General features: G+C 43.8%; 1 protein-coding gene across 1 annotated transcript in view; it reads left to right on the forward strand.

Moving 5' to 3' along the window:
* prox1a (prospero homeobox 1a) overlaps positions 1-18,444 on the forward strand; it is a 34,226-nt gene extending 15,782 nt beyond the window's left edge. Inside the window, exons 6-7 of the mRNA XM_046382912.1 lie at positions 3,085-3,279; positions 16,073-18,444. Of these exons, the coding sequence (XP_046238868.1) occupies positions 3,085-3,279; positions 16,073-16,258 (381 nt within the window). The 3' untranslated portion in view covers positions 16,259-18,444. The remainder of the gene's footprint in view (positions 1-3,084; positions 3,280-16,072) is intronic.
* Positions 18,445-22,841: the final 4,397 nt, after the last annotated feature.

Here is a 22,841-nt window from a genome sequence, read left to right on the forward strand (position 1 = left end):
AAAAAAAAAAAAAAAGTTACTACAGCAGTTTTTCTTCTCGGATCCACAGGAAACCCTCGCTGTTACCACTCTGTACGATTTATGTTGATTGTGCACATTCACGCCGTCCTCTATAAAATGTGCCGAGCTGCGATGAATCCGGTTGAAGCAGGCGGATTCTTAAAGGATGCGCGTGTTTGCCCTTTCCAACACGGCCTGAGGGGGCTGACAACACCCGCCATCAAGGGAAGGAGGGGGGTGGTGAGGCACCCTGACACTTTCTCTGACACAATCTCTTTCCCCCTTTTGGTTGTAAACAGAAAATGGCATTCCTCGAGCTCAGCATTCCCCCCTCTCCACCTCCATTCTCTTTTTGTCTTTTGTCTCTTGGTTTGTGCTGATTGTGATGAGCTGGACGAGACGGGACGGCGGGTGGGTGGCAGGGAGGACAGGTGGTGGAATGGCTGAGTGTATGCGGTGCTTGCGTCCCGTTTCCAACCTTCTGACAACACAGATCACAGATTTTAGGCTACACCTGCAATCAGAAAGTCCCGTTCTGCAGATCACAGAGCGCCCAACAGTTGTCCGGACTTTGTTAATCAAAAATTCCTGTTGCAGTTGGAGTGTGTTTGCACTTAAGGTCTCAGAAAGATCTAAAAACTTAGCCGTGCAGTGACAATGACTGCTGTGGTTTAACAACCCAGAACATATAGTTTAGCAAAGTCAGCGTCGCAGCCAATTTGGCCCAGTGGTCAACTGTGGTACTGCAACAGAAAGCATTTGTCCTGTTCACAAACTGTGAACATTGACCGAGATTTAGTACAGTCTAAAAAAGCTAATTTTTATCCATGAAATTATCTGAATTAGGGGTACAAAAGTTGTGGTGAGCAATTCTGGAGATAGTTTTTTAGATTTAGATTTTCGCTCACCTCACCTTTAATCTAATCCTTCCATCGACCTCATGGGCAAGTTTATGGGTCCTCCAACTTTCATAACACATCCATGGACTTGAGTCCTAAAGTTAGATACACAAACTTAAGATATGAAACATTAGTGCTTGCTTTGCTTTCCAGTGGGGGGTCTGGAGGGCAAAGGAAACAAAAACCCTTTGTAAGAAGACATTATTTTATCATTTCCATACGTCTATTGTTCTCATCTTTCCCACTTGACTCGCCTTATTCAGTATAGGAAGCTTGTATAGAATAAACCTTGGATGAAGTGTAATATATCCACTAACTTCTTTGGTAACGCATACACAAATATACACGTGTGAAGCTGTATAATCTTTATGGAATGATCTGAGGGTATCTGAGGAGTGGATCTGTTATTTGTGTGATCTTGTATGGATCTCTTGGATTATTTTTTTAATGCGTTTATGTTGTTGACACGTCAGAGGCCGTCTGCGACGTGACGGCCGCTCTGTTTGTGATCTGAGGCAGACAGATGACATCGTCTTGTGTGTGTTTGTGTGTTAATTGCTGAGTTATCGCGTTTGTTTGTCGTGCAGCTCTTTTGTGGGTCACCCTCACCAACCGCACGCACACACGCACACACTTTCCCCTCCCGTCACTATGCTTTGCAAAACCAACTCCCTTCCCTTCTGCTGCCGACACACACACACACACACACACACACCCTTCCAATTATGCTCCATTATGTCACCCCCTCTGACAGCTCCTGAAAAAATATCTCTTTCCCTCTCTGCCATCCTCTGCTCTCTCCCTCTCTCCCCCTACATTCCTCTTTCCATGCTACCTCCCTCTATTCATCTCTCCCTCTTTCTCCCCCCCCATCTCTCTCTCGCTCATCCCTTGTTCCTGTGAGACAATGTCTTGTAACAATACCGAGCTTAATCTCCGTATCAAAGCCGTTTTTCCCCTTCACCGAACATGCACACAAACACACACATACACTTTCACTGGGCTGTCATCCTGTTTTGTTTTGTTTTTTAAATTTTGTTTGCATGTTTTGTTTCTTATGAGGATGAGATGAAAATGCAAAAGGACAAGTACGTAGATATCAAGTATCTGAATTCATTTTAATTTATTTAGTTTTGTATATTCACACGCATAACCCAATCGCAAAGGCCTCACTGCTCTGTTTCACATCACTCATTGCACTAATATATCTAAACATGCAAACACGGTGTTCAGATATTCTAGTATGCTGAATTTTTTTTAACATTATTTGCAAAAACAAGCTCCGTAAATGTCCTACTTTTGCAGGTATTTTTTTGCAGTGTACTGCTCAGGCCTGCGGGGCAGGAGCAGTGTTTGAAGAGAGTTGTTTAATGTTGGTTTGGCTCGGTCCAAAAGTCCATGATGGCAAAACAATAAGATAATATTTGGGTCATTCATGATTGTTTAGGAAGCTTTCTGGGGCCTCGTGTATTAAGGTATTTATATTCATTTCTCCAGCCAGGACCCTCAAGGTGTTTTAGTGGCTAATGAGGTGGACAAACTGAAATGTTTTTATTTCAACCATGTGTGTCTGTTAGTTAAAGCCCATTGTAGTGCATTTACACCTATGCAATATGTACAAACAGGGACACACACTCAAGATAAGTAAGAACATTAGAACCATTTCAAAACTTACTCTATTTTGAATTAACACATTTGACATTGAACAAATACAGGAAAAGCATAAACTCTCTTTTACCTCTCAGCGATATCTTTAAAGCAGCTTGCTTCTTTTAAAGAATATAAAAGAGCTTGTGTGTCGTTCAGCCATTAATAACTCAGCTAAGACATGAAAATTTACATGTAATGAAGGTACAACTGCATGAAATACACACCCTGCAAGAAAATCTGAGGACAGACCACCATACAAAACAAGAACCGAAGCAACCTTCAGGTTATAAATCTGAAGTATCATCAAACAGAAAGCAACATTCAGCCACAAAATCTCCTCAGCATGAAATCTGTTAAAACCTTTAAAGATTCTTTAAATTTCCAAACTGCTATTTGTTGCTATCTCACAGATCTCACCAAAATCTTAACATCTGGGCTTAGTGTGAGGTTTAAAAAAAAAGGACAGGGGACACCAGAACGCACACTACAGGGTGAGAGTTATTCTTCTGACGAAATGTAATTTGATTTTCTTCAGTTCAATCGCTGCATCACCTCCCAGCTGATCAAGTGGTTCAGTAACTTCAGGGAGTTCTACTACATCCAGATGGAGAAGTTTGCCCGACAGGCCATCAACGAGGGCGTGACGGCCACAGAGGAGCTGGTGGTGGGTCGCGATGCCGAGCTCTTCAGGGCGCTCAACATGCACTACAACAAGGCCAACGACTTTGAGGTAAGACGAGCCCGAGAGCCTCTCAGATGTTTCTGTGAGCAGACGGTCTTTTCTTTTCTGATGTCCTGTTACGGCAAAGTCACTCAAAGTTGGATTTTCTCATTGAGTGAAATCAGTCACCCTAAACCAGTTCAAAACTTGTCACACAAAAAGTTTCTTTTATCCAAAACATTTAACATTTAAAATGAACTTGGAGTCCCCATTTTTTAGCAAAACGTCTTGAAACTGGAATTAAAACTGGATTCAGCACAAGTCACACACTCACACTCACTCACACAAATGTCCTCTACCAAGTCAGCTGTTCAGAACGCAACAGTCACCTCACGATTCTGCTGAGGTGTGGATGTCGCAGTGTGTGTATGTGTGTGTGTGTGTGTGTTCGATGAGGCGAAAGAGGACGCCGCTCGAGGCGCGGGTGTCCTTGTCAGAGCGATTTGCAGAAGTCACATTCTCTCCCTCACTTTTTCTCTCCCAATATTGGTCTAAGGGGACCTGAGGGCCCTTAAACTATTCAACATAACATCAGCAGCATTTAGATGTCCATTAGCACACACCTTGCCGCTGACACACACACACACACACACACTCCTTTTTTGCTCATAGGGAGAGAAATGTTTAGTTGGGACTTTAAGGTATCTCCGTGTTCTGTTTTGGAGGAATGAATAGCAAATGCTTTGCATGCTTTGCATAACAAGAGTGAGGTAGCTTTTCACAGGTGTGTATGTAAAGCACCTGTACAGGAAACACAGACACACACATGCAAATAATGTGCGTGTGTTGATTTCATCTGGTCTTAACTGGGGTCATTTTCAGGACTACAGGGGAAGGTTCAGACTGGGGTCAGACTGCAGCTTTAGCCTTTCAGTCACTGCCAACAATTCTTGAAGTTTTTAAATTGATTTCCCTCCCATTCTGCATCCATTACTCTCAGTTCATTTCAGTATGAAAATCTACTGGAAGACACTTGAAACCTGATACTGAGATAGGCAAAACATTCAAGGTAACTTTTAGTCGCCTGTATTTTTGTTTGAATACTGCAATTGTGCATTTGGGAGCAGGGAGTGCTCTTCCACTCAAACTTTGTGGTGCATTTGGTGACACTCCAAAATCTGGGGATTTAACCTCAGCAGAAGTGTCTATTTCAGTGTACATGTGTGGTGGCAGTCAGACTTGGAGTAGATTAGATTCACTAAAAAAAAGACATGGTTTTCCAATCAGTTAATTAGCTTTTAAGAGACAAAAGTCTTCAAAGACCCAAACTTTTGTACTGGTCCCAAATTAGACAAACAGCAGCAGCCATACATTCATTCAAAGGAATTAAGTAGCAGTGGATACACTACTGACTTTGATGTAACACATTCGATTGGATCCATACATGTATTCAGCATATTGACACAAAGACCTGAGAGCAGAAGACCCAGACTTGTGAACAGATATCGATCACGGTCGAGGTGTGTCGTTAAAGGGCTAATTTGCAGCCCCATAATGTAGTTGTAATCAGAAGAAGATGCTGGTAGGACTTCAGACAATAACTTTTGTGTCCTTCACGCTGTGAAGCACTGCTGTGTTTGAAGAGGTAAGTATAAATTTTCTTCCCCGCACTTTGTCCCCTATCCTGCCTGCCTCCTTTTCTCCCTTCACCTCCCTTCTTCCATCCCTCCCTCCTTTCGCCCGTCCGCCCTGAGGGAACATTACTGGCTAGGGACCCTCTCTCTCTCCCCTTCTCTCTCCCCCTCCCCCCCCCACCTTCTCCCTCTCTCTCCCCCCTCTGTCAAACTCAGAGGCGTGAAACTGGAACCACGGCCGATTCAGCAAGTCTCCTGACATACACGCACACACACACACACACACACACACACACACACACACACAGAAGTCTTCTCCTTTTGCCAAATTTAGCATCATCACAGTTCCACCTTGGTTTGTCCCCCATCACACCCACCTCCACTCCTCCCCTCCGCCCTTCTCTTTTTGCTCTTTCCTTGCTCCCTCTCCTTCCTCCCACCCTTCCTGCTGAATCTGTCCTCAGTCGATATGTTTCCCTCCGTCGCCTCCTCTCCTCATCCTCTTCTTCTCTTGTCCCTCTCATTTAGCTTTGTCCTCTCCTCCCTCCTTCTCTCTCTCCCTTGCTGGCTTTTCTCTCTTCCAGCTTTCCTTTCCTTTTCTCCCTCCACCCCATCCTTAACTCCTCCTGCCTCCCGTCTCTTGTCTTTTTTCCTCCCTTTCGTATTTTTTTCCCCCCGCTCCTCTCATCTTCATGACCCAACCGCTTTTATTTCTTCCATAAAAAATCTGCTTTGTCAAATTAACTGCTCAAAGAAGGCCTTACAAGGTTAAATCATTTGCATTTATTATGGTTCAAATAGAATTAATCTTAGTCAACTTAGGTTTGAGGAGTTGAAAAAAAGCTCGTGTCATTCGTCAACGTACATGGCCGGCATTTTAAATAATCGTTGTGGATTATTGCCGTGGAAAGGTGAGGGTAATTTGTCGGGGGTTTGTGTGTGCGTGTGTGTTGTCTCTTCCGAAGTTGGCGTAAACAGGCCTCAGTAATTATAGCAGCTTCATTAATTACCTCCTCCTCCTCCTCCCCTCTCCAGCCACACTCTTTCAACTCCTCTGTCTTGTTTACCTCTCTCACTCCATCCTTAGTGTCTCCTCTCTCCTCCTTCCCCTCCTCATTCACCCCCCCGTGTCTCTGAAACAATTTTGTCCTAATTGCAGCTCTGCCCACTAACTAATGAGGAAGGCAAAGAAAGGAAGGAAGCCGGAGAAAGGGAAAGGAACAGTCTCATGTTCAAAAAGAGAGCGAGACAGAGGGGATTTGTTTGCCAGGACACTCAGGGAAAGGTGTCAACTTCTACCTTCTGCCAAGTGGAAGAGAAAAGTTTCCTCTTCTTCTTTTTTATTTTTTTAAACATTGAGAACAGATTGACTGGCGGTTGGTTTAGCCTGCCAGCAGCGTCGGACACGGCGCTCTTAACTTGCAAGTGTGTCTGTGTGTCAAAGTTTCGGTGCGACATTTCAAGCGCATCCACGAACTCTCACACTGAACGAGATCGTGAAGCGGAGGAATAAAAGGCCGGGAACTTAGAAAGGGACGAAGTTGTCGTATTTTGGTGCGCGTGCGTGTGTGCGTGTGTGTGTGTCGGCTGAAGAGGGACAATGAGACGTTTCTATGAAGCCTTCCAGAGGACGTTCTCATCTTTCCAGTTCAAGGATCCTCACTGGCTCTGTCAGCACCAAACGACAGCACAGCTGCGCCTCACACACACACACATATGTTCACCCATACGCACATACAGATACTCGTTTGTGCTCGTCTGAAAGAGCAGAGATAACCTCCCTTGAAGGGTGGGTGCGGCCGCTACCAAAATCTGCCCTTTGACTTTGACACGCACACACCTGGAGGCCACCGAGTGGTCACACACTCACATTTCAGGGCTATCTGGTTTCATAAGCTGCGCACTTCATGAAAGGCTGAACTCCTCATGTCTTTCTCCGCCGTTTTAGATTCTTTGTCATCCTTTGTCTGTCCTTATTCACCCATTCACTCATCCTTTCCTCCTCATCTTCGAACGAGCCCATTGAAAAAACGGCGCCGAGCTCGACTCTCAGGAATCGATTCGCAAAGTGGGATTTCAATTAAATTCCCTGTTCTCATAGAAAAGGCTCCGCGGCTTTAAATAAATGCCTTGATGCTTAAGTTTGGGTCTATTTTTGTATTGTGCCCAAGGCTGTTTTTTCATTTATTTATTTTTTGCTAACAACACAAACCAAAATCCATTAGCCTTAAGTTTATTTTTTTCACTCATGTCTCATGTCTTTCTCTTGTCCTCACCCTCTTTTTTAGGTCTTCTTTTTGTAACCTACCCAGAAGGCAGGCACACACACACACACACACACACACACGCACGCATGTTGCAAAAACTACACCTGTCCTGCTTTCTTATTCTCTCCTCCCTCTTTCTCCAACACTGATTTTCTCCGTCATTCTGAGCGTAGAACCTATAGGCAATTACCACAATCCAGCACACTCGGGTTCATGATTTAAAGTGTTTTACGATGAGAGCTAACGGCTTTTAATGCCCCACCCTCCCCAAAAAGCATGTGAAACTCAATTTTAGACTGACATCTGACACCAAAACTTGCTCTTCAACATTTAAATACACATAATTCAGTTCAGTCTTGAGGGAATCATTTCAGATTAAAGAATTCTCAACATTGTCTCCTACAAGACGTTTATGTGCTACTGACTTGCTTTGCCAAGTACATTTCTGAGTCATGTGGGTGGAGGGGCCAACAAAGCTTCTACCACTGGAGACTGGAGTTGTTAGCAATGGGCTACACAAACACTCAGCTAAGATTAAGAAAGAATTAAGAAAAGATCTTTGCTGAAATGTCAGAGTGAAAACATCATGCGTTGTGCTTAAATCAAGATGTCAGCCTTTCCTCAACTGAGGGCTTTCAATGGCCTCGAGAGATGAAACAGAAAAGTTACTGTTATTATATGTTTGGGTTGCCAGGATACTGTAGATAATAAAAACAAGACTATTCGCTAATGCAGACCGTATATGAGCCACACACACACACACACAAGGCCTTAATCTATGTGAACGCACACTCTTTGTCGCTGTCACTCAGTGCCATTAAGCAAGTATGAGCTCTAAGTAACTAAGTCTTCTCTCTGTTGCTCCACAGAGAACGGTTTGGTACAGACAATGCCACCTGCCAGTTTCTGTCACTGCAATTATAGCTATCTGCTGCAGAGTGTGCGTGTGTGTGTGTGTGTGTGTGTGTGTGTCTTAGTATTCCAGTCAAGAAGAAGAAGGCATCATCTTTGTCACTGAGCCTGATTGGAGTCACGAGGGGGTGGTCCATATGTGCGTGTGTGCCAGTGTACGGTCTTCCTGTCTGAGTTTGTGTGAAAATTAGTGTGTGTGTGTGTGTGTGTGTGTGTTGTGCATGCAAGTGATTCCCTTCCCCTGCCCCAGCTGTCTCCTTAGCTTTAACAATAGGCCTGGTAACAAAGACGTGGCCTTCAGCCTCCGTCATGTGATACTAGTGGTCTGCAGCCTCTCAGTCAGATGACCCAGGCTATTGTCCTCTATGGGTGACACACACTTGCACACACAAACACACACACACACACACAAGGAAGGACAGAGCATACACACACACCAATCTAAGGAAGCGCTGCACGTGTATGAACGCACAAACACACATGCACTCAAACCGCAAACCGTGTGAGGATACAAAAACACGCGCAAAATGAAGATACACGCACACACTCACGAGATAGCGAAGGACAGGCGCGCGCACACACAGATGCAATCTCAGGACGCAGACCCTTCCTCTCAGTCACATGCAGCCTGAACAAAGAGAAACTTTATTGCCATTGTACTGATGACAGTGAGATCAGTGAGTGATTGACAAAAGAGCAGCAGAGAAAGGAAACATATTGCTGATGTCCTGGAGGAACCCCCACCTCAGCCTCCACTTTTAACTTTAATTTCACACTTTAAATGGCTGCTGGCAAAGGATTTATGACTCTGAGACCATGAGAGAATGACTGAGATTTGCCATCAAACGTGATTATTTCTCAAAAATGTACAAACTGTTATTTATTTATTTATTTACTTAATGTTTATCCTGCCAAAGCGTGATGTGAACGTCCTGCTTCACTTTGCGATTGCTGCTAAGTGCCTGGTGCAAATGTGGGTGACCGTGTCAAACGGCGCCTCAGCAGCGTTGCACTGTCCGAGCTATTTATGTGCAGTATGTGCCATGCAGCGGGAACATGGAGGAACACAATGGAATCCCCTGGCTGCAGGAATGAAACGAGTTAAGTTGTCTCACTGTGGTCTGGAGTCAGAAGTAGCTCCTAAATGTCACAGATTCACGAAAGTGCAATATGTGCGTCACACTAACATCATCCTGAAGAAGGATGGTTTTTCGACACTCATCAAGCGTGTGCTGAAGCAGGAGAGGAAACAGAGGCTGATGCTCGCACAGACAAAAGAGGAGAGCACATATGCGTGCGGTAGGGGTGTGTATAACTGGAGTTTCAAACCATAACAAACATGTTTTGGACACAAATTAAAGAGTGTCATTTTATTGGAAGAACTGGTGTTCGCATGAGCTCAGTCTGCCTCAGTGACACAGACAGGAGAAACAGGAATGCAGACAGATGGAACAAGCCAGCATAAGGAGTTGGACCGCCATGAGCTGCCAGAGTCCTCCTCCTTTAATAACTCCTACAAATATTCTACCACTCATTATATCTATATCTGCGGAGAGAATAGCTCAATTTATCTGCTCAGTCAAAATAGGAATTTCCACTGGATGTGTATGTGTTTATATTTTCCTCTCAGGGTGTGTGTATGTGCGCGTGTGTGTGTGCGAGAGAGAGAGAGACTAAAGCCAGGCCTGATAGCAGGGAAAGAGAAGCAGAGTGAGAGAAAAAAAGAGGAGGAAAAAGGAAGCAGATGCTTGTGTGTTGGCACAAAAATGATACGTCCACACACACACACACACACACACACATTTGCTCAGTCCACAGAAGAAGCAGCACATGAAAGAGTTCCAGTATTGTCTCGATGACAGAAAAATACTCCACTGACCATCAGCAAAGTGGACCTCAAGGCCTCAGAGCGAATGAATGGCAACAAAATGGAGAGTGTCGAGCTCTTTGTGTGTGTGCGTGTGTGTGTGTGTGTGTGTGTGTTTGTGTGTCTGCGTGTGTGTGTGTGTGTGGGGTGGGGGCGGTATCTGAAATTGAAAAGAGCAACACCTTGCAACAAGACTAGAAACAGAAAAAGATGGTTTGAAAGCGACAAGTGAGCTTAAAAAAATGATCAATGAAGAAGTGACGCACATGAATGTGAGCTTGTAAAAACCACTACACGTGTGCACACACACTTGAGTAAACACAGTCAGCATCTCCTACATTAATGGAGGGAGGCAGAAGGCCTTCAAGTAAAGACAGAAAAGAAAAGGAAAGGAACAGCACACTCACACACACACAAACAGAGCCTCTTTCTGTTTGTACACCTTGAAAATCAAACATATGGTGTTTGTACTGCGATGTCTTAAGAGTCTGGTGTGTGTGTGTGTGTGTGTGTGCTTCCTTTTGACGGCAAGTGCGATAAGCGAGAAGGCAGGTGGAAAGACGTATGGAGAGGTGTAGAGGTGGAGTCAATTGAGGACACACACACATACACACAGTACAGACCTCTCTATCAGTCTCATGGTGACGGCGTGAAGAGAAAAAAGCTTCAGATACAGAGAGGGAGATGGAGAGAGAGAGAGGGGGAGGAGTGGCTTGTACTCAGAGGAGAGCGGAGGGGAGGCAGGGAGAAGGGAAAGAGGGGAGGAAAAATGAGCACGCTTTCAAGGAGAGGCACGAAATAAGACAGAAGTCAGGGAAGTGCTTGGAGAATTTACTTTAAAACTTAAAGCTTATTCAGCAGCAGCTAACATTTAGTCCCACAATCAGTGACTCTAACTCACCGCACGCAGCAAAAAAAATCGTCAGAAACTTTCCTCTGTCACCGAGTCCTACATTCAGAATTTTCTTTAAAACAAGCCTCAAGGATCTTCTGTCATCATCTCAATTGATTATCAGTAATTTGCACTTCAGATACAGATATTGACTTCTGGATAGCTGAATAGAAGACGCACGGTACAGGCTGAACAGCAACGGTAGCATCAAACATCAATATCACATTAGACATAATGACAAACCAAACTGCATGAGTATCTTCGCCTGGGGTTGAGACACGCGCCTTAGTTGTAGTGGGGGGACCAGTTTTGTAGCTGAAGACCTGTAGCTTCTCTCATCAGACAGCCGGGAGGGACGCCGAGCGAAGTGATTATGACGTTTTCAACCGCAGCTCGTGATAAATTGATTCATCTGCACGCTGAAGGTTTCTTATGCTTGTGCCACACTGTCATGTGATCAAGTGAGGATACCCCCAGTGAGAACTTAGACATATGTGTGTATGTGATGTCTGTGTCTTCCACATGAGCGCGTGGCTTAAGTCTATGTGTTAAAATAGGGCAGTGTATCCATAAAGAAGTAACCTACTTATAAAAGGCTCTCCTTTATTCTAAAAATAATTTTTAGTGCAACACTGCCCTTTTGTGCTTGTGGTCTGCACGGTAAAAAATGACTAAATTAGCAGAGCGGACGTCACTGTTGCCAAGCTCTTAGTTTTGTGCTGTTTCTGCACCACAGGCCTTATAGTGACGGTTTGACTTCCTGCAGGTGGCGCCGTTTTGTGTTTTCGTCGCTTGTGCTTATGTTTGTCACAATCATCAGCTACTGTTGCAACTAGATAGGCAGAATACACCTGATCGATTTTTTTTTTCCAGCAAAGAGACGAAAACAGCAAATCCTGACTACTACCGCAAGACAGAGCTGTGAGATGTTTATATTCATGGAATTGTTACTTTAGGACACTTCAACTTGCAGCAAGAGGCTTCCTGTTTTGAGATGACACGTCTCTGTCTCTGTGTTTGTCCTTCATTTACTTGGATAAAATAGGTTGTAACTTTCCAGCCAGAATAAAACTTTGCCAAAATGCAAAAGAGACAGTGAGACTGAGATGCAGGCGATCAGACAATAAGGCAAAGACTGATACATTTACAAATGCAAATCACAATAGCACGCGACGCGGTGGAAAGTGGTTGAAGACAAGCGGCGAATGCATCACGGAAAGCAAAAACAGATGAAGTAGCCTTAATGCAGGTGACATTTCCTGAAAGCGGGAATGGTTTCCATCAGTACACTGGGAACCTTTCACTTCAAAAATCTTAAAATAAATGTGATGAGTGTGCCTGTGGTGTATAATAAACACTCAGTAAGCTGGTGATTTATCATATTTTCTAGAAGATTCAAAAGGGCTGAAGAGCTGGTGAGGAGGATGAAGAAGAGAGAGGGAGAGGACGAGGGAAAGAGGGAGACGGAGGGAGGGAGGGCGTCTCAGTAGGCCTCTTTGTTGGGCAGCGATTTAGAGATTTAAAGGCTCTTGTCTTTCTGCGTGTGCGCGTGCATCTGCGTTTGTGTGTGCGTGTGTGATGAGAGAGTAATTGAGCCTCCCTTCATCCAATATTTGCCCACCAAACCGGAGCAATCATGCGAATTATGTTTACCGGGAACCAAGTGTCTTTCTTGCTCTTTATCTTTTCTTTCTCTTTCCCACTTTCCCCATTCCTCCCTCGCTCTCGCTCTCCTGGCAACTAGACACCATATCAAGATCCAAGCCAGGAGTAAATCACACACACACACACACATGCACACAAACACAGAAAGACACACACACACATACACAAGGGAAACAGGCCCATCTGTATTGATGATGGCCTAATTTAGATCTCTTTATTGGACTGATTTACGATGGCCAGACAAATCTGGGCATCTGGACCCAAGTGTGTGTACGTGTGCGTGTTTGTGTGTTTGTCCAGTCGAGTTGATACCCGATGAGACACACAATATCCTTCATCATTCCTTCTGCTCGTGCTTTCCTACCTCTCTGTGAATCAGCGCTGCCCTTTTCTCTCTCCCCGTCTTGTGTTCAGAAATTGAACGCTCTCGCTGCTGCGACGTCGACACACGTCATCCTGAAACAGTTTAAAAATAGACCAATCATTGTGGTGAACAGGGCAGCGCCGGAGCTTCAATACAAAAACACTCAGGCCAGAGCCCTCCGAGGTCAAGGTCACTCAATCTCTCACCGTCCTGCTGTGCGTGGAGGTGTTTGTTTGTCTCTGAGTGAGATATTAAACAACAAAGAGCAAGAACACGGGAAGATGAAAAGGCAAAAGCAGAGCTGAGTGGATTTGCTGAGGAATATTCAAATCAGGGCGTCCATGATTTGTAGCCACACCCCTGCATTACACTCGTTTCACTGATGCACCTTGACCGAGCGAAAGCGACGACAATAAGCTTGAAAGAGGCTAAAAATCAACAATTTTTACGTCAGAAAGAAAGGGAAAGAGATATGAAGATGCTCTGTGTGGACGTCTTGAAGAGTGGGTTTGTCTTTTTTTTTTTTTTAAGATGGGAGCAAATTTAAAATCTAAAGGATAAAGGGAGGTAATCCAGGAGGGCGAGAATTCCTCAAAGGCACATTCATCTTCAAGATCAAGCTCAGGTTGCAGCTTTTATTTGCCCCAGTGGGAAGTTTCACAGCACCTATAAAGAACAGCAGCTTGACTTTGGGGCTGTCTGTACCTTCTTACAGAAGTAAAACAAGAAAGTTTAGCCCTTTGGCACCTGCTGATGTTTCATCTTTATTTTTCATTTTTGTAAAATGGCCTCATTCACATTCATTTGAACTGGGGTCTTATTTTTGTAGTTCTGGTCATGATTTATGTCTCTAAGAATAATAAGGATAATCATAACTAACTAATAATAATAACTGCTGAGCTCTCAAATGCAGCATCCTCAAAAGGAAGAATAACAAGCAGTCAGATAATCTGAAATTGACACGTCAGACAAACTCAAACTACACGAGGCAAATGTTAAACTTACATCACAATTTACGGACGAGCTCACAGGTTCCACTTTGGCCTGCCGTACTTGCCGTAGTGGTGCAGATGAGGGATTATGACATTTTGAAAGTGCTCACTTTTGGTTTCAACTCCAAATTAAGAAGTTTAGATGATCTGCCAAAACTGTCGCCATGTTTACAGCCTTTCTAATGATGTTTATGTTACCCTGTTGGACTTTGTTATGGTGATTTTGCTCTGGTGAGGATGAAGCCCTGACACTGGAACCTTTCCTTTGAAGAGTACAAATTTGGGAAATCTATCATGTCTACAACGCCACAGACAGAAAGTTACGTTTTGTGTGTGTGTGTGTGTGTGTGTATGAGAAAGTCTGTGGTGCGTGTGTGTACAGTAGTGTCTATAGCAAGACAGTGACAGAGGGCCTCATTGAAATAACTGTGTGTCTCAAGGGGCCAGCTAAAAAGAGAGAGAGGGTAGGTGAGGGTACACAGAGTATATGAGAGTCCAGGGAATCATTTAGATCATTTAGTGTGTGTGTGTGTGTGTGTGTGTGTGTGTGTGTGTGCGTGCGTGTGTGTGTGTGTGTGTGTGCGTGCGTGGGGTGATTCATCCGTTCTGGCGGCGGCTAACCTTGGCATGTCCTGCCACGCGTGGCAGGGTTACACCCAGACGGTCGTCCCCTACGTGCACGTGCTTGCATGTAGTGTTTGTTGAGAGTATAAGTGCATGTACTTCGTCTGGAAGAGTCGGCCTCCTGTGACTGCCAAAGTGAGTGTGAGTGTGTGAGTGTGTGTGTGTGTGTGTGTGTGTGTACATCTGCATGCAAGAAAAAGAGACAAAGAGGAAGAAAAAAGAGAGAGAGTGGAGAGTGGAGAGAGAATCCTCGTCAGGTTGTTTAGTGTCTTTGAATGATCTTGCCCCCGGGAGAAAGGGCAGAAGAAAGAATGAAAAATGTGTGTGTGTGTGTGTGTGTGTGTGGGTGCGTGTGTGTGTGTGTGAGCAGTCAAACACTGCTATGAGCACACACACCATTAAAAGCCACACACAAACAAAGCCTTGTGATGACAGTATATTTATGTTTGCATGTGGAAAGAACAACTGAATCCCTGCAATCCCTTTGCTCCTGTTTAAACTGTGCCAAACACACACACACACACACACACACACACAGTGACAGATGACAGACAACTGTTCACCTGCCATTGTCAAGGACTGTGTATGTCATCATGCGCAAGTGAGTGCATAAGGAACTCTGACATCAAACACAAACACACACACACACACACAGCTGGGAGCTACTGAAAAAGGGGAAGTAGATTTTGGGGAAGTTCAGAGCTGAAGAAGAACTTGGTGCCGGAATAGTAACATATGGACACCTGAAACACACACACACACACACACACACACACACACACACACCTAATTCTTCATTTTTTTTCAGTCACTTCTCTGTATTTGGTACTTGTTCATGATTGCCAGATGTCTGCTTTTCGGTTCTGATCTCAAACATGCAGTGGATTTTCTTTGGACAGAAAATTGTCTACTCATAAAATGAGATTTTATTATTATTTTATTATTATTATTATTAAATATTCTGTTCTGTAATATTCTACAATATCGAGTAACTCAATCAAGTACATTTTCATTTTGTGCTTCAATAGTCTGCAGTAATGTCATACAGCTCAAGTTAAAAGATGCTCATAACCGCTAAAACACTCAGTGGATTATATGGTCAAAAATATGTGGACACCCTGGCTTGGATGCAGAGCTTTCGGGCCCTTTCCTGTTCCCATATGGGGGCACCACCTTACACAAACTGAGATCCATATAGAAATGGTTTGACTGGCCCATGCGTGGCTCAGATTTCAACCCCACTTTTAGCACCTTTCAAGCTGAACTGGAAGTTAAACATCAATCAACGTCACTCCTGCTCTTAAGCCTGAAAGAGAGAAAATCCCTCTCTATCTACGATTAAGTTTTCCTGGAAGAGCAGAGACTGTTATCACAGCGGACTGATGCACAAGGTTTTAAAATGAGATGATCACATATCGGTGTGACCTTCAGGCGTGAATGTACTCCTACAGAAGTAAGACAGTTCCGCGTTATTAGCTTTATACAGTCATAAAATCATGCTCTACAAGGAAAGGGGAAGATTATTGAAGGGAAGTTGCTCTGCAGTTCAAACAATCAAACCAGGGACATCACTCACAATTTCCTTTTTTCTTTCCAACGCTTTCCCTCCTCCTTCATATGCTTCCTTTTTCTTCCACCCAATCAGGTTCCCGATCGATTTCTGGAGGTGGCCCAGGTGACTCTTCGCGAGTTCTTCAATGCCATCGTGGCTGGAAAGGATGCAGACCCATCCTGGAAGAAGGCCATCTACAAGGTGATCTGCAAGCTTGACAGCGAGGTTCCTGAGGTCTTCAAATCCCCCAACTGTCTACAAGAACTCCTCCATGACTGACTAGAACAAGGGAGGAAACACGGCAAGCAAGACAAACCTCCACGGACAGTGAGAAGACTGTGAGAAAATGCCTCTAAAAGTTAGAGTAGGTCTTCAGTGAAATGCTTTTCAAAGTGTTTGACGCCCATAACGCGATGCAGAGACTTGAAGTGATTGAACTTGGAGGCTTCAGGAGAAGTTTGCCGGCGGTTGTTTTTGGTCAGCCCATCTTTTAAAGACAAAACTGCCCTCAAAATGTTTTATAGAGAAAAAAAGAAAATCCTCCTCAACGACCTCTACGAGGGCTCGGACTCATGAGTCAGATGAAACTCAAATGAAGATATCCAAGTTGAGACTTTTACGAATTAAAAGCAAAAGGGTGAAAATTGAACCTCGCTGCACTTACAGAAAAGCTCCTCTTTCTCCTCCATCTCGTCCAAGCTCGATCTTCATCCCTCTCTGGAGGAGGAACGAAGAGACGAGGGAGATGACGGATCAATCGTCAGCCCATGAATCGGGGTCTGGAGTGACCTAAAAATAAAGAAGATAATATATAAAAAATCTTTTTATTGTGGATGTTTTTAAGTTACATGGGACATTTTTGGAAAACAAAGTGATGTTTCTGTATTTTTTCCTCCTTTGTATAAGCTTACAGCCTCTCTTCTGCAAACCCTCAGTCACTCACATGGTGACACACACACACACACACACCTTGATTAGCACAGTAGCATTCCCAAATCCTCACCTGAACCCGCACAAACTGGGCATAAGTAAACTTAGCTGTTGTTTATTTCCCTCCTCTTTTTACATCTCCCTCTTCTTACTGTACTGAAACGTACCGGGCGTTGTTTCTTTTGTTTTTTGACGGCGTGGCTCTCCCTGCCCCACCCAACCCCTCTTGGCTTCATGCACCCAGAGCATCGAAGACAAAATGTTTCTATACTATTTTTTTTTTTTTTTGCTCAAAAATCTCTCAGTCACAGTTTGCCCTAAACCGAATTTATGTGGCCGTGACTCAGATTGAGCCCTTAATCTCAGCTACTCCACTTATTTTAATAAATCACGGCAGCCTGACCAACACAGCTGAAGCCCTTGTTCTCTTTTTAACTTAACAGACATTTTTCTCTCTCTCTTGAATTTTTTTTCATGCAGGATTCATGACAAGTTGTGTACTGAGCAGGATGTTTAACTGCTGAAATATTCCTTTCCGGGGGACAAACTGCATAATGGCGACTGGTGAATTTCTGGCAGAAAGATATGCCAGTACATCTGAGATGAGCTGATTTATTTATATTTTCTAACTATGGCACTGATGCTCACAGGTGGGATTTGCTGTGTGTAAGTCACTGTCGTAATAGTGTTCACTTAGTTTTGTAATGGCCACCGGGAACCAGTTTGTAGATCGCTCTCTGAGCAGCACAGCGTTCCCACATGATGAAAACACAAAAATGACGGTGCTCTGGGAAAGGCTTACTACGTTTGGAGACGCACGCTTCACAGCGCCTCCTTTAGGTACCGACTGGATTCAAGCACTTGCACAGCAGATTTTAACACTTTTAAAACCACAGTCGTACAATCAGCCTTTGCCGAAAACTGAGCTCCTGCATTCAGAGGCGTCAAAAAAGTTCCCCTGCCGCCTTTTATGCCACTGACACTGGAAGTCACCACATGTAACCAAGCCTCCGCTGGAAAAACGGATTTTTCTCGTCGCTCTGGGTGGCCGAGAGGGGCAGCTGCATCGGCCGGGTCATGTGTGAAGTGTTTAAGGTTTTAACAGCAGAAAAAAAATTTAAAAAAGACATACGACAAAATGCTGATATTTGTAGCTTGTATAGATGTAATAATTACTCTGATCACTCTGATACTGTTATTATTTATAATTGAAATAATTATTCCTATTAATGTTATTCTGATGATGATTATTAATGCTTGCTACAGATTTGACCAGTGGTTTACTCATTGTTTATTCATCACACTGCAACATGAAATAAATTATTCTTTGAAAAAAAAAAAAAAAAAAAAAGGAGAAGAAGAAAGGTTTATTTCTAAGTGTGTGATTGTACTTTTCGCTGCTCTATTTCCGCTCAGCAGAGGTACAGAGGGTGGCGTCCGTTTGCATGTGCCTGCCCACACACACACACACACACACCAGATCGCCATCAACTCAAGCAGTAACTAAGCAACATGATGACCATTTTAACTCTGTCCATACCCTCCCTCCCTCTCTCCCTCCCTCCCCCTCTCTCTCTCTCGCTCTCTCTCTCTCTCTCTCTCCCTCTCTCTGAATTCTGTATAGGGGACATGTGATCCCTTGTTGTTGTTGCTGATGAATTGAAAAGAGGAGCGCTGTGTGATTATTGTCAGCACAAAAGCCTCAAAAAGCTGCTGACGCCTAGATTAGCCAGTACAAAGACGCAGCGACACACACGCACACACACATAAAGACATAGGTACAGACTCACACTCATGCGCACACAGACACACACACACACACACACACAGAGGCACAAGGCCTGTCTGCCCTCATTGCCCTACCATCCTCCTCACTCACTACATCCCTCCTGTGCTCGTCCTCTCTCACCCCATCATCACTGACATTACGTCCTCCTCTTCCTCCTTTTTACCTCTCCTGTCTCCTCTCCTCTCTGCTTCCTTCCTCAGGTATTATTTCCGTCCTCCCCTCACACCACCTACCTTCCTCCGGCACCCACAAACACACACCATGCCCTCTGTGTGCTGGCGCCAAACTCTAACTGGCATCACACAATGCCAACCACCATCACCAGCATGGGATAAAGTGCCAGTGCCTGATAAAGTGCATCTTGTTTTTCTCCTCCCCCCTTTCTCTTACATACACAGAAAATAACAAGGTGTGTATAAAACATGAGTACACACACATCTGTGCTCAAGTTCTAATGCAGGTCCACAACGATGATAAACTAGCATTTGTGTGCGATAACATGTCATGTCAAACTAATGATGGTAATAAGACAATAAATGTTTAGAGGTTCCTGAGAATCTGACTAAGATAAAATGAAAAGGAAGTTTATCTAAAAAAAAAAAATAGAAAATAAAATATAAGACAAATGAAATAAAATAAAACATGAAAACAACAGAGTTCACAGCCATACCAGCACAGTGAATATTTGGGTGCAAAGATACAGGAGCACCAGTATCAGATCGGCCCTGAGATGAAGTAGGTAGTGAAGTAATTTATGTAATTTATTTTAGACACAAGAGCTGGTTAAAAAAACAAACAAACAAACAAATGTCAAAAGCTTGTGAACAAGCTTGTCAACAAGTTCTTAGAAGAAGGGAGAAATTAAAACCGCACATCTGAACAACAGCAATCTAACCCAAGTTGTTTGTCATGTCCATGTTAATATAATATAACTTATAATATAAACATGAGCTAAAACTGCTTTGAGAGAAAGGAAAACGCACAGACGGAGAGAGATGAGGGCTGTCCTGCGCATTACTTCATACTGCCAGAGCTTTTCATTAGAACAGGAGGAGCTGAACAGGAGGTGGGGTCACTCTTTGCTCTATATGATCGCTCTCTCTCACACACACGCACGCACACACACACACGCGCACACACACACACACACACCGTCTGCCCGTGAAAGCACATCTGAGCAGCGCAACAATAAAACAGCTGTGTTTGTGTTGGCCTGCTGATTGTTTCATTCTCAATCACCCCCGTCATACGCACATTTTACACAGACACAAACACGCTCGCTGTCCGCAGAGATGACACGACAGTGATGCATCTTGGGTAATGGCTGCTATTATTATGGAGTAGGGAGAGAGTTTATTATGGAGGAAAATCTCTGTTCAACCTAATTCTAACAGCTGCAACTGTCTTCTCTGTGTTAACTGCTGCTAACCTGAACTGTGTTTTGTGTGTGTGTGTGTGTGCGTGTGTGTGTGTGTGTGTGTGTGTGTGTGTGTGTGTGTGGAGATGGGGAGGAGATTGGACATGGGGCAGTCGTGGATCAGTGGTTAGGGTGTCGGACCCGTAACCGGTGGATCGCTGGTTCGATTCCCCGTCCCGGTGTCCATGGCTGAGGTACCCTTGAGCAAGGTACCTAACCCCCACTGCTCCCCGGGCGCTGCACGCGGTCGCCCACTGCCCCGGGTTTGCTGTGTGTGTGCACGTCACTTGGGTGGGTTAAATGCAGAGCACGAATTTCATTGGAGTGAGTTCCCTCCAATGACGAAATATGTCACTTTCATCTTTCATCTTTCATCATCAAACAGGCTGAGCTCAGCAGGACTACACACAACCATACAGACTGAAGCTCTGGTGGAAGAGAAGAGATGAGCAAGTTTTGACTTTATTAGAGATGAACCGACCACGAGTCAATAAATAGTAAATAAAGTAAATTATTATTATTATAGTTATTAAAGTAAATAAATAAATCCATCAGCTACTGTTAGAGCAAAGTTTCAGCAATAACACTAGTTTGTCAAATGTCCCAGCTGGCCAAACCAATCGGCAGAGAACTCATGGTAGTAACTGCAACAACTATGTCTTTTGGATGAAATTTAGGGGACTGCTCAGTGGTTTGCATCTTCAGCCTGGCAAGAAAGCAGAAATTAAGCATTTGACTCATACGACAGCAGCTGCGAAGGGAATTTCGTCCAATGTTTTTATGTCCTTCTTGTGTTTTTTTTTTTTTTTTCCTCTGGTATTTTTAGACGCACTGAAAGATACACCAAAAACACCTTTTGTTGACACAAGTGAACCTATTTTGTTACGATCAAAGTACATGAAGTTCACCTATAATGTTTGAGTGAACAGATGTATATTTATAATTAACCACGTATTGATGACCAGTAATGATTCACCTGCCACAGTGTGACAAGTACGAAAAGACAACAACAAGTCGATTAATCCATCATTTGGCCACTTTCTCAGCCAAATATTTTATATTCCAGCTTCTCAAATGTGAGGACTTGCTGCTTTTTGTTCAGTTTAAGTGATAGCAAATTAAATATAATTGAGTTTTAGACTGGTGGTCGCACTAAAGAAGCATTTTGATGGGATCAAGCTTGCCTTTTTCATTATTTTCACATTTTATAGACAAGAAAACATTAAATGATAATGAAACTAATAGTTAGTTGCAGCCCTGCTTTCTAGTGAACAAAATTAATCTTGATAGCATGATAAAATAGAGTGTACTGCATTGTGTAGACTTTTTTTCTGCTGCACACTGACAGAATTCTTTGTTCTGCCATCAGTGTTTGATATATCATTTTCATTTTCTTTTCAAGCTGTTTAAAAAGAACCTCAGTGCACCATCTGACCTCAGACTGACCTGAGAGCTAAATAAGACTCATTTCAACACATCAACTTTCAGACATCATTCAAATAAACGACTGATTGAATCGGACCATCACTGGCTGCAACGATCACTGTTAGCTTGTTGAACAGACTTTAATCAGCCAGCGCTGCAGGTTTATTTGCATCAGTTCTTTAAGATGGCACCCAGGTGAATGAAGCTAATTGTTGTTTGGAACAGCTGCTCTGACAGCGTTTTCACTTCCTCCTCCCAGCACGCTCTGCATCCTTTCATTTCTCCATCGGGTTGTGCTCCTTTTCTTCCTAATTCATACCGAGCGTACACCTTTGTGTTTAGGATTTGATTCCCCTCTGTTACGTAACATGTCGTCCACTCAGTCGACCACCAATCCTTGCATCAGTCCCTGGTTTGTTAACAAGAACATCCTTCAGTTTGTCAACAAGATGTGTGTCAACCCAGATTTAACATCCATCGATTTATTTACACTCTTTTCCCCAATTTATTACGCAACTCTCCATGCTTAAGTCAAAGAATCCATGCCTCCATCCTTCCATCTTCGTTTTTCCTCCCTCCTATCTGATATCCATTTCCTCCTCCCTCCATCCCTCCTTCCATCAGCGGTCTGTTCACTAATCAAACACCATCTGTCCTTCCATCCCCAACCTGTCAGGAACAGCTGCCAGCCGCTCTCTTAACAACACTTTTAACAACCCTGCTGCATCTTCTACGGCCCGCCGCCACCGCCGGGCGGATGTCGCCAAAGAGGGCCACCGCCTCCTTTACGGTTACACGTCAACATGAACAGACACATGTGTAATCAGTGGCGTACAAAACCATCCATGTGCAGCCTAGTGCATTAGGTGATCACAGAGGAGAGAAGAAACTGAAGGAGAAAGGAGAGAGTAAAAACTTCCACTGGCCTCTCGTTGAACCGAAGTAGCACTGTTAGGAACCACGAGCAAAGTAAATAAAATTATTCCAGAGAAAGAGGAATAATGAGCTAGCAGAAGGTATAAACGGAGAGATAAAACAAAGGAGAGATGGTGCTCAGTGAACGAGTGGAAGTCTAAATAGTAATCAAGGGAAGAATCAGCAGCCTGCTCAAAAAAGAGTTTAGAGCTAATGGTGGAAAGTAAAAGCTCCCAACACAAACACACAAGAACACAATTTTACAGACAAGTCCTGTCCAATCACCACACACACACACACACAAGAACACAATCATCTTAAACTCACTCACGCATAACAGTTTTCTCACACATTTAATACAATCTCACGACTCGCATCGCAAATAT

The sequence above is a fragment of the Scatophagus argus genome, chromosome 24 (assembly GCF_020382885.2).
Source record: "Scatophagus argus isolate fScaArg1 chromosome 24, fScaArg1.pri, whole genome shotgun sequence".
Classification (NCBI taxonomy): Eukaryota; Metazoa; Chordata; class Actinopteri; family Scatophagidae; genus Scatophagus; species Scatophagus argus.